Raw genomic sequence first — 13,369 nt, 5'->3', positions numbered from 1 at the left:
TCTGGCCCAGAGTGGGCATGGACGGCTACAGTTTTTCATTTCACCAAGGCCATCGCATGCAGATGGTCCCCCTTTGTCCCAGCCACATTACTGTTGAGGACTCGAACAGCATGTTCCCTTCTCTTCTGTCTCCCTGCAGGACACTTTCGTGGAACTCTATGGGAACAATGCAGCAGCCGAGAGCCGGAAGGGCCAGGAGCGCTTCAACCGCTGGTTCCTGACGGGCATGACTGTGGCTGGCGTGGTTCTGCTGGGCTCGCTCTTCAGTCGGAAATGACCAGACACTGGCCACCCACTCACCCGCCCACCGCCATCCTGCCCTCACCACAGCCCTCCGTCCAGCCACCGTCGCCACCTGGAGAACCACTACATGCAGCCCACGGCCACCCACACATCACAGGGTTGGGCCTAGACCTGGTCCCCTCATTTAGTTTTCTAGAATTTACCATGCTTCTGTGAAAGCCGCCTTCCCCGACACCTCAGTTCTCCCGGCCTCAAAACCCACAAAATTTCCCCAGATTCTGTCCCGTGGAAGCTGACGGGTTTGGGGGGATTGTGACTGGGGGCTGCAGTGCCCTGCCTGATTGGTGGAACCCCTTGCCCCCTTAGCCTCACTGAGGATGCTTTCCTGCCAGGGAGCTGGAAATTTTTCTGACCCTTTTCCCCAGAAAGAGAGACTAGATTGCCTTCATTTTGATGTTTGTGGCCTCAGAATTGATCATTTCCTGTCTCTCCCTCCTCCCGGACCTGGGCTCCCCTTCCATTTATCCCCACCCTCCAAGAGCCGCTTAGGGGCCACTTCTGACTAATTAGGGATTCAGGCTGCTTGGGATACAGAAACAAGGACCAGGACCCCCTCCCCACCTCTGGCCTGGCCAAAGTCCCTACCCTCAATCCCAGTGTCCTAGAGGCCTCTGGCTAGAGGCCAGCCCCACCTGGGATGGGGGAGCTGTAGCTGCAGGAGGCACCCCATGCCAAAGCTTGGGTGGCCCTTGCAGTTGAGCACCACCCCAGTTCCCTTCCCCTTCCCCAGCTCCCGTGACCACGACTGAGGGACCGACTGGGCCCAAGATAGGTGCCCCAGAGCTGTTTATGGCCTCAGCTGCCTCGCTTTCTGCAAGGAGATCGTCCTGTGGCACCTTTGCCTTGAGCTGCTGCCCATGGGGTTCAGGGGCCTCTGCCCAGAGGTGAGGGGGAGCCACGGGGAACAGCTGTGGGAGCCCTGGGGTCTTCCCTACCTCAGGCAGGAAGGGCAGGAAAGAGAGCCTTGTGCGTGGGGTGGAGGTAGGGCTGGCTGGAGGGGCCAGTCCTGTCTGGCCTGATCGATTTGTGCCCCACCCCCGTTCAGCCTGGGCAGCCGGGCTGCCAAGGTCAGGGTGGCCTGGCCAGGAGCTCTTCAGGCCTCCCTCTCTCCTCTGCTCCACCCATGGCCTGTCTCATCCCTGGGGATCCTGGCCTAGCCCTGGCCACCCCGGGCTCTCTGCTGTACATATTTGAGACTAATTTTTATTCCTTGTGAAGATGATATACTATTTTTGTTAAGCGTGTCTGTATTTATGTGTGAGGAGCTGCTGGCTTGCTGTGCGTGTGCACGTGGAGAGCTGGTGCCCAGAGATTGAACGGCCTGATGCTCCCTCCCCTGCCCTGGTCCGGGGAAGCCAGCCGGGGGTCCTGGCTCCTGAGGGGCACCTGTCCCTCCCCCAACCCCCACCCCACACTTGTTCCAGCTCTTTGAAATTGTGTGAAAGTGAAATTCAGTAATAAACTGTGTTGACTTGGTGAGCAAAGGGCCTGGGCTCTTGTGTGCTCTGGGACAGGGAAAGGAGGGGATGCTTGGCTGGCAGGGGGGCTGCAGGAGAGCTGGGTACCGGTGCTGGCTCTGCTGCTCTCCGGGGAGGACGTTGGACAAGGCTCTTTCTCCCTCTGGGCCTGAATTTCTCCACCTGTACACTGGGTTTTTATTGAGCACCTGCTGTGTGCTGGGCATTGGGGCTGTGTATTAACAGGACAGACACAGTCCCAGCCCTCAGGAGCTGACATTCTAGTGGGAGAAACAGTCAAATGGCCACTTGGCAAGTGTTTACTGAGCCCTGCTCTGTGCAGGCACAGTCCTAAGCACTGGGGATCCTGCAGGGAACAAAGCCCTTGCCTTTATGGAGCTTCCATTCTGGTCGGGGGGACAGCCAGACGAATACAAACAAGGATGTCTGGCTGTTGCAGGGCAAAAGTGGAAACAGGATGACCCTGAGGAAGCATGGCAAGACATGAAGGACGTAGTGGGGAAGGAGGTAAGAAGGGGTCAGACTTGAGATAACATTTTAAAGATAATCCCACAAGATCAGCTGATGTATTGGAGAGAGCTCTAGGAAGAAAGAGGAACCAAGGGTGATTTTGAGGTTTTGAAATAATGATATTATTATTATCACAAAATGAAGCACACATCTGAGGCCAGTGCAACACAAGAGGCTCATAGTGAGTGCTCTAACAGCATTTAATACGGAACCTGAGCCTGTCTGGGAGTCAGGGAGGGCTTCCTGGAGGAAGTGCTATCACAGCCAGGGCCTGAAGAATCTATAAGAGCTATCCAAAAGAAGCAGGGAGGCAAGAAGAGTGATCCTGGTGGAGAAGAAGCAAATGCACAGGATGAGCAAGAGTTTTCTCCGGGTTGAAGGACAGTTGCTGTGTCTGGAGGCTCCTGGGTCAATATATGCCAGACAGGTGGAATGAGGGGACTGTACTTGGTCCTGAGGGCAGTGAGAGCCAGAGAGAGGTTGTCAGGGAGTGCTACACCACTTAGAGCCCCCAAAGCACCCTCTGGCTGCTATGTGGAGAAGGTTCTGGAGGGGGAGCAGAGTGGAGAAGCCATGGTTTGGTTAACACTCCAGAGTTAACACTGAGAGTGGACAGGCCAGGGGTGTATCCTGGGTCGCAATTCCTGGTCTTTGGGCAAGTTACCTAGCCTCTCTATGCCTTAGCTTTCCCATCTATGAAATGGGTAAGATAGCAGTACCCATCTCAAGCGATTGTGGTTAAAATTGAGTAAGATAACCTAACGAAGACTGGACGTTGAGGGGGGAGGCATCAATGACCTCGCCATCAAGCAGACCCCCAAGAGGAAGAAGGAGGTGCTCCACACGGAGCTCCACGTGGCTGTACCCGGAGGTCGGGGAAGGGCCTGGGAAAGGGAGCAGGACTCCAGAGGCAGGAGCTCCGGCCGGGGGGCGGGCCTGGAGGCGGGGGACCTGCCTCGGGTGCTCCTCCCTGCCCGCTTCCAAGAGCGAGCTTGACTGCCCCCTGGTGGCCGGGGGCTGCCAGCTGAAAGCCGCTCCAACCCCAGATGCCCTTGCGCGTGCCCACGACCTGTGTCTCCCGCCTGACCAGCTTTCCGTGGCGTCCTCCATCCTCTGTCCTGCTCACCAGAAGGACGTCTACACTACCACCCCTTGGGTACCGGATTCACAGCTTGCCACGGCTCTCTCAGGGCTCAAGGTCACCATTCTCCAAAGCCTGCAGGCTCCCGCCACCTCTAGGCCCATGACGCTGACCCCCATCCCTTACCCTAGCCACTCAAGTCCCCTCCCCAGTTTCTTGTGATCCTTCCAGAAACGTCTTTTCACATAATACATAAATATATATTCTGATCCTTTTTTTTTTCAAAAATGGTAACACATACACTGTGCCTTGCTTTTCCCACCTATAGTGTATCTTATAGAAGTTTCCATGTTCATACACGAATCTCCCACTGTTGTGCAGCTTCAACAGTTAACTCATGGCAGATTCATTCTTTTTTCTAGCCATGTAATATTCCACATTTTTTTAACCAGACCTTGAACTCAGTGATTCCAACCTTAAACATGCCATGGCACACACACAAAATACTGGAAATGCACACTGAGGAAAAGCTGGAAGTGGTTTTGGACTGTCTGTATGGGTCCTGGGGAAAAATTCATTCCATTTCTATATATTTTTATGATGAGAGATGAAATACAACATATTTCATCAGATATGAAGAATTAACTTTGATTAATATATCTAAATACACTATTTAAATTTTTTTCCTTGAGACACTTGATCTTGTTCCTATGAACACAACTTTTTTATATGAGGTTTTATGATCAAAATGGTTTACACAGTTCCTGATCAAAGTTTATTAACAATGATCTCTTCAAATTCTTGGTAGTCAGCATTGACAAGACTTTGTAACCTCAAGTAGGTGACAAAAGAAAATGTTAAGCCATTCCAGAACTTACAGTTGAAATTATATTTTAATGTTTTAATAGTTTTTCCCTTTCTTTAATTGACAAGTACAGTGTTGTAATCAAGTGGATTTCGAATCCAAATGAACTTTTTCATTTTGGGTATTTTAAAATAATTGTGAGTTCCAGAGCACAGGAAATGACCTAGAGCTTTCAAACTCTTTTTCTTTTTTTTTGAGAAAATTATATAATTGTTATTAAAACGGAACAAGGCTGTATAGCGCAAAGGAAGAGAGGAAGGCAAGGAAAGGAAAGCGCATTCTAGGCCAATTTACTTATGAACATGCAAGCCAAAGTTCTAAGTATAATATTAACAAATGGAATCTAGCAACATATAAAAAGAATAATAGTTCATGACCTAGTAGGGTTTATTCCAGGTAAACAAGATTGACTCAATATAGGAAATCTTTCGATGTAATTCATTGTACCGAAACATTCACAAAGAAAATCCTTACGGTATTTCAGTAGATGTTAAAATAGTATTTCGTAAAATTCACACCTATTTATGATTTTTAAAAAATCTTTTAGCAAGCCAAGGGTTTAAAGTTAGCTTTCACCCTTCTGAATTCCATAAAAGTTTAAGGTAATGATTGTGTGCATTGCTTGTGCAATTTTTAAAAATTAACAAGTTTTTCACGAAAATCAGCAACTTATATCATGATCAAATTCATTACATAATATCCAGCTCTCCATTTTTCTGTCTCCACCATCACATCCTTTGTCATGAGGTAAAAAAAAAAAAAACCCAAGAACTTTTTCTTAATATATAGACAATAATAGAAACAAACATACATGATCCCTACAAGTTTGTCCTCTTTGATGTTTAATAAATATCCATGCACTAATGTTAGAATTCAGGGCATATGGAGTATTAATTCCCTCCTAAATTATATGGAGTATAATTCCCTCCTAAATTATTATCCCAGTTCAGTAGGTTCACACGTGGATAATTAGCTTGAATAATTTCATGATAAAGAACCTTGCGAATTCTTATGACTTTAAGTGGTCTTACTACAGAATTTTAAGAAGTCAGTCTTAAAGTTTGAGGAAGTCAAACACTAAGGTACCGAGAATAGGGACATAAAGAAAACGGTCTTCTAAGAATAAAATTTTAAAATATATAACATAATGTAGCGGCCTGGCCTGCTACATTTGTCTTACACGTTTTACATGGTTTGTAAATTTGTTACTGAGTGGGAAATGACCAGTGCCCGCATCAGCCTGGCTTAAGTTGCACTGGTGTGAAAAATACTGCCCCCAAACCCCAACCCCCTACACCCCACCAAGCAAAACAACTGTGTTCTGTCCAATTGCACTGTAAAAACAATAACAATAAAAACAATGATAAGGCCCTTATTTGCAAACTATTTATGTAGTGGGGCATCCCCCAGCAGCTAGTTGGCCATCCTTTTTAGGAACATCAGTCTCTCCTAGGCTTCGTGCCAAGCTCCCTGGGCACCTGGAAAGCAAACTTCTCCAGTGGCTCCATGGACTTTGTGGAGGGTCCTTGTGGAGGGTGGGTGGCCCTCCTAGATGGGTGGCCACATGCTGTGCAGGTGATCACTGCAGTTAGGTGTCCAGGAAGGAAGAGCCCAAACTTGGCCATGCTTAGCTCATCCTGGTGGAACAGTGGGGGCCGCAGGAGAGACAGGCTGTGTAGTGGTTAGTAGCTGGACTCTGAAACCAGACTTCCAGGGCTAGCTGGGTGCCCTGGGACAAGTGACTTAACCTCTCTGTGCCTGAGTTTCTTCACCTGTAGAATGGGAATGATAACTATACCTACCTGATGGGTGGTTATGCAGATTTAATGCTAATTTTATGCTTGTAAAGTGCTTAAGAAGGGTTTCTGGCACCATAAATATTATACAAACTTCATCAGTCTATGCTGTCAGACCTCCCACCCCTCACCACCAGTGCTCTGGGGACGCCTGAGGTGGCTAGTCTGGGGGCTAAATCTAACCTTATTATGGATACCCCCCAAACGCAAAGCCTAAAATAAGGATTCAGGTATAAGTAGTTTAAAAGGTGATCCCAGGGTAGTGGGGACAGTGAGTCAGGGAAGGACAGGAAGTCAACAGAGGATGCAATGATGAGTAACCTGCCAACTCAGACAATGGGGCTCCTTCCCAGGGGATCCTTGAAAGACCCATGGAACATTCTAGGGGAAAGAACACGAGGTATTTATACACTAACTCCCATCCCTCATCAGCTGAGGGCTGCTCCTAGGTCATTTCTCCTCAGTATTTGGCACTTCCTTCCTGCCAAGCATAAACCTATGGTCAAGGAGGCACAGGCACCTGTTTCTTTCTTTCTTTTTTTTTTTTTTTTTGCGGTACGCGGGCCTCTCACTGTTATGGCATCTCCCGTTGCGGAGCACAGGCTCCGGACGCGCAGGCTCAGCGGCCATGGCTCACGGGCCCAGCCGCTCCGCGGCATGTGGGATCTTCCCGGACCGGGGCATGAACCCGTGTCCCCTGCATCGGCAGGCTGACTCTCAACCACTGCGCCACCAGGGAAGCCCAGGCACCTGTTTCTTGAGTGAGAACTGTCCACCAAAGCTGCACCTGACCTTCGAGGGTGTTCTGAAGGCACATGGCGAGGGTACCATCACATCTACCACAACTTATGAAACTTAGTAGCATATCAGTTGGGAAATTCTGCTTGAGGGAGGAACAGTTGGTGGTTAGCCACTTTCGCTAATCCAAACAATATGCAATAAAGAACCTCACTGATCCATCATTTTGCACACGCGTGTGTGTATCCACAGGATATTCGTAGAAGTAGAATTGCTGGGCCATTTGTCATTTGGAAGGGGATGCCCAAAACCGAATCCTGTGAAACTGCCTGTCTCCTGCACACTTGCCAACATCCATGTTAACACTCTTTGACCTCTGACAATCTGGCTGATGAAAAAATAGTATCCCATACTTTAAAATTTCATTTTCAAACCTCTATTGAGATTGGCATCTTTCAATAAGTTGAAAGCCACCTGTACCCCTAATAAGTTAATCTACACAATGACCAACGAAGGCTGCCAATGGCACACAAGGACAGTGAGGCAGCATGTGCCTCCTGGCAAAAGAACACCCATGAAATACTCTTGCCAGGGAGGGATAAACTGGGAGATTGGGATTGACATATACAACTACTAAATATAAAACAAATAACTAATAATAACCTACTGTATAGCACAGGGAACTCTACTCAATACTCTGTAATGGTCTATAAGGGAAAAGAATCTAAAAAAGGGTGGACCTATGTATATCTATAACTGATTCACTTTGCTGTCCGCCTGAAATTAACAACACTGTAAATCAATGATACTCCAATAAAAATTTTTTAAAAAAAGAAAAAGAAAGAAAGTCGGTCCCAAAAGGGTACATACAGTATGATTCCATTTATAGAACAATCTTGAAAGGACAAAATTAGAAAAGAAGACCAAATTAGGAGTTGCCAGAGTTAGCAGGGGCTTGGGAGGGAGAGAAGTGGGCGTGGCTAGAAAGGAATCTTTGTGGCGATGGAAATGTTCTGTACCTTGACTGCGTACATGTCCATATCCTGGTTGTGATTTTTTATTTTATAAGACATTACCGTTGGGAGAAACTAGGTGAAGGGTAGATGGGATCCCTCTGTATTATTTCTTACAGCTGCAGGTGAACCTACAATTATCCAAAAATAAAAAGTTTAATTTAAAAAAAAAAAAAAAAAGAAATACTCTTGCCAAAAAGTCAGATCTGCATCTGACCAAAGCCTCTAAATGTGACCATCATTGATGGAAAATGCAGGGGACAGAAGGACACAATAAATGATACATGGGAATGCAATCAGTAAAACGCAAACTGGGGGAAACTCCTCAGGACAGATGACCCCCCTCTGTACTTCCATGTCTGGGAAGATGGCTAAGTAAAACTAAAATCCCTGGACATTGTATATGCAACAAGCATAAGAAAACTGAAAGGTAAAGAGAAGGCAGGCTGCACGGGGACCTCAGGACCTGAGGAACAACACGATGGTGAGTTCCCTAGTTTTTCCTCTCTGCCTCAGAGACCCCAGACTTGGGGCCAAAGAAGCTGGAGTGGGCTACCCAAAAAAGCCAATGGGCACAGAACAGAAAAAACAGCCCCAACCAAAGCCGGCTCTCTCTATTCAAAGGATTAGGAAAGGATCATCCTAGCAGGACAGAAAAGTTTTAGACAGTAACAGCTCTACTCCAGCCAAATACCACTAAAAAAACTATGAAGACTATGGCCAGCCACATCAGCAAAGGCTGAGTGGGGAGCCTAGGCTTCCACCCTGATTCAAGGTGCCCTGACCCCACTCCCACCAATGTGGAGTGTTGTGAGATAAGGCCAAGGGAGCCAGGACTTTCATCTCTGCTGGCCAGTTAATGAGCCCTCTCCTGCTACACCTTCTCCCCACAATGTCCGTGGAGACCACATTGGGAGCCTGGAATTCCACCCCTACCTGGCAATAATGAAAGTGGGTAAAGAGACATAAAGAAAGGTAAGCTTTCTACACTTCACTCAAATGGGGAAAATGATAACATCAGTAGACTGTGACAAATTATGTATATGTAATGTAATACCCACAGTAACCACTAAAAAAGCTGTACAGACATACTTGAAAACACTATAGATAAATTAAAATGGAATTCTAGAAAACAATCTTCAAATAACCCACAGGAAGGCAGAAAAAAGAAAACAGGGAAATGAGTAACAAAGAGAACACACAGAAAGAAAATTAGGAGATATGTCTTAACGTATCAATAGTTATATTAAGTGTAATGGTCTAAATATACCAATTAAAAGACAGATATTGGCAGAGTAAATTTACAAAACCAACTATATGTTGTCTATAAGGAATCCTTTTAAAATATATAGGCAGGGACTTCCCTGGTGGCGCAGTGGTTAAGAATCCGCCTGCTAATGCAGGGGACACGGGTTCGAGCCCTAGTCTGGGAAGATCCCACATGCCACGGAGCAACTAAACCCATGTGCCACAACTACTGAGCCTGCGCTCTAGAGTCCGCATGCCACTACTACTGAAGCCCGCCCAGAGCCCATGCTCCGCAACAAGAGAAGCCACTACAATGAGAAGCCCGTGCACCGCAATGAAGAGTAGCCACTCGCCACAACTAGAGAAAGCCCGCGCGCAGCAATGAAGACCACAGCCAAAAATAAAGAAAATTAATCTTTAAAAAATATATATATACATATCTATAGATAGATAGATATAGGCAGGCTGAAAGAAAAAGGATAAAAAAATATATCATGCAATCAACAATCAAAGGACAGCAGCAAAACTGATGGAACTAAAAAGAGAGACAAATCACAATTAATACCCTTCTTGCAACAAGTGATAGAATAACTAGACAGAAAATGACCAAAAATATAAAGAGTTCAACAACACGATCAACCATCAGGATTCGATTGACATTTATAGAACACTTAACACATTCTTTCCAAGTGCCCATTAAATATATACCAAGATAGATGATAGTGTGGGCCATACAAAAACCTCAATAAATTTAAAAGAATTGCAATCATACAAAGTGTGTTCTCTGACCACAGTGGAATCAAACTAGAAATCAGTAACAGAAAGATAACATGAAAATGTCCACACTTGGAAACTAAACAACAAAATTCTAAATAACTCATTGCTCAAAGAGGAAGTCTCAAGGGAAATAAAAAAAAATACATTGAACTAAATGAAATGAAAATTCAAGATATTAAAATTTGTGGGACAGAGTTAAAACAGTGCCAAGCGGGAAATTTAGGCAATAAGTGTATACATCACAAAAGAGAAAAATTCTCAACTCATTAATCTAAGTTCTCACCTCAAGATGTAGAGAAAGAAGAGCAAAGTAAATTCAAAGCAAACAGAAAGAAGGAAATAAAGATAAAAGCAGAAATCAGTGAAATTTGAAGACATATGAAGAAATAAAGAACTCTGATAAAGACAACTACATAGGTAATATAAAAGGAGTATTGGGCTTCCCTGGTGGCGCAGTGGTTGAGAGTCCGCCTCCCGATGCAGGGGACATGGGTTCGTGCCCCGGTCTGGGAAGATCCTACATGCCGCGGAGCGGCTGGGCCCGTAAGCCATGGCCGCTGGGCCTGCGCGTCCGGAGCCTGTGCTCTGCAACGGGAGAGGCCACAACGGTAAGAGGCCTGCATACCGCCAAAAAAAAAAAAAAGGATTATTAATGTATTTTTGTTTTGTAACTCTATTTCCTACATGATTTAAAACACAAATGCATAAAAAATTAGAAACCTATGTTATCAGGGCACACAATGTATAAAGATACAATTTTTGACAAATATAAAGGGAGAGGTACAGAGTGGTATAGGAGAAATTTTTATGTTATTGAAGCTAAGCTAGTAACAGTTCAAACTAGGTAGTTATAAATTTAAGATGTTAATGGTAATTAACTGTAACCATTAAGAAAATATCTTAAATATATACACAAAAGGAAATGAGAAGAAATAGAAGACTTTGGAACCTCCCTGGTGGTCCAGTGGTTAACACTCTGCACTCCCAATGCAGGGGGCCCGGGTTCAATCCCTGGTCGGGGAACCATGCCACAACTAAGAGCCTGCATGCCACAACTGAAAAGATCCCACATGTCGCAACAAAGATCCCACGTGCTGCAACTAAGACCCGGCGCAGCCAAATAAATAAATATTAAAAAAAAAAAGAAAAGAAATAGAGGACTTAAGCAAACTACAAACCAATTAGACTTAACAAACATCTATAGGACGCTTTACCAGTAACAGCAGAATACACATTCTTTAGTGCATATGAAATTTTCTCCAGGATAGACTATATGTTAGTTCGCAAATCAAGTCTCTATAAATTTAAAAGATTGAAATAATATAAATGCATCTTCTCTGACCACAGTGAAATAAAACTAGAAATCATAACAGAAGGAAAATTGGAAAATATACAAATACGTGGAAATTAAACAACACACTGTTAAATAACCAATTAGTCAAAGAGGAAATCACAAAGGAAATTAGAAAATACTCAGAGACAGATGAATCATAACACACCAAAACTTATGGGATGCAGTAAAATCAGTGCAATATAAAAATTACCCTACCCCACCCCCAAATCTCCAGGCCCAAATGATTTCACTGGAGAATTCTACCAAATGGTTAAAGAAAAAGTAACACTATTTCTAGATAATATTTTCCAGAAAATAGAGGGAAGGAAATTACCCTGATACCAAAACCAGACAAAGATTCAGATGACCACCTGCAATCTAGATTTAAGGTTGATCCTCATTCCAAGAAAATTCAAATAAATAAAAATGTTTGAGACAATCAGGGAAATCTGCATACTGAATGGATATTTGATATTAAGGAAATATTAGGATTTTTTATGTCTAGTCATAGTATTTTGGTTATGTATATTAAAACAGTCCTTAATGACATACTGAAATATTTATGACTGAAATGATATAATTCCTGGGACTTATTAAAATAATTCAGGGGCAAGGGTGGGAAAATGAGGACCATGTGCAGATAATTGTGGACTCCTGGGAGACACATGGAGGTTTATTAAACTATTCTTTTTGTATGTTTGAACTTTTCCTTAAGAACTGTTTAGGGCATTTCTATTCTTTTTCTGTAATCTCCCTGGTCATGACTTTTGTTTACTTTCTACTGCATTCTTGTTTTTTTCTTACTGATTTGATAGATGGGTTTAAAAAAATCTTTTTTTAAAGGAAATCAGCCCTTTATCTGTCATACAGGTAAATACTTTTTAGTTCCTCATTTGTCTCCTGAGTTTCTTTCTCATTTTTTACAGAAAATTTCAATATTACAGGATAATTTGACCCAAATGTTTTGACCTCGTATATGTGTTTACCCCAAGACTATTTTGGCTATGAGTTTTGAATTCAATTATTTTTATCAGAATTACACTAATCCAATACATCAAGAAAGAGTTTTCTTGAGCAAGCTGAATGAAACAAATTTAATCCCTCCATCAGTTATTTTATGACCAAAATTAAATTCTTTCTAATGTTTCCCACTTTAAATTTAATTTTACAAAATTATTTTTTCATGAAAATCACTTAGTCTCATGGGGTAAATGCCACCATGAAGATTTAATTCTTCTCTCAGTCATTTTTAGTCTATATCTGATTTCACCAGTTTCCTGCCATTGTGCGTTGTCTACTATGTCCATTATTTTTAATTGGTCCAATTTTTTCAGGTCACATTTGATTATCTAAATGTCAAAATTTTACTCCCTGTTTGAATTTTTGTCAATATCTAATTTAACATGTCAGTTTTCGTTTCTGTCAACTTGATTTTGTGTTGGTTATTTCTATACATCTGTGGTAGTTTGTATTATTATTATTTTTTTGGTGGTACACGGGCCTCTCACTGTTGTGGCTTCTCCCGTTGCGGAGCATAGGCTCCGGATGCGCAGGCTCAGCGGCCATGGCTCATGGGCCCAGCTGCTCCGCGGCATGTGGGATCTTTCCGGACCAGGGCACGAACCCGTGTCCCCTGCATCAGCAGGCGGACTCTCAACCACTGCGCCACCAGGGAAGCCCAGTTTGTATTATTTGCTCACAGTTCTGCCTTCCCTCCTCACGCTCTCCACATACCCTCTACTGGAGGACATTTCTCTACTCATTGATGTTGAACTTGACTGTGTTGGCAGTCTATATTTTCCAAAGATGACCACAATGTATCTCCCATCTCACATTCATCTCTCAACATTTTAAAAAAAATTTTATTGAAGTATAATTGACTTACAACGTGGTATTAATTTCTGCTGTACAGCAAAGTGACTCAGTTATATATATATATATTCTTTTTCATGTTCTTTTCATTCTGGTTTATCACAGGATATTGAATATAGTTCCCTGTGCTGTACAGTAGGACCTTGTTGTTTCATTCATCTCACATCTTACATTGACCTTGATGTCTTCCCATCAAGTAGGGGAGGTCTCTGTCCTCTCCCTCTTGAACCTGAGTGGATCTCTGTGAGAGCCTTGAGCAACAGGGTTCAGAAGTGATGTGTCTTCTGCGGCTAGATCATAAAAATACAATACACTTCCCCCTGGCTCTCTTGGAACCCACCCACCATGCTTTGAG

At 43.9% G+C, this 13,369-nt stretch overlaps 1 protein-coding gene across 5 annotated transcripts in view; it reads left to right on the top strand.

Annotated features, from left to right (window-relative positions):
- BCL2L1 (BCL2 like 1) overlaps positions 1-1,777 on the top strand; it is a 51,346-nt gene extending 49,569 nt beyond the window's left edge. For all 5 annotated transcript variants that reach the window (XM_082856541.1, XM_082856537.1, XM_082856540.1 and 2 more), the window contains exon 3: positions 140-1,777. In XM_082856541.1, the coding sequence (XP_082712667.1) occupies positions 140-277 (138 nt within the window). In that variant the 3' untranslated portion in view covers positions 278-1,777. The remainder of the gene's footprint in view (positions 1-139) is intronic.
- Positions 1,778-13,369: the final 11,592 nt, after the last annotated feature.

The sequence above is a fragment of the Leucopleurus acutus genome (assembly GCF_964270905.1).
Source record: "Leucopleurus acutus genome assembly, chromosome: 16".
Classification (NCBI taxonomy): domain Eukaryota; kingdom Metazoa; phylum Chordata; class Mammalia; order Artiodactyla; family Delphinidae; genus Leucopleurus; species Leucopleurus acutus.
The sequence above is the reverse complement of the archived record's forward strand: the minus strand, read 5'-3'. Positions and strand labels throughout refer to the sequence as shown.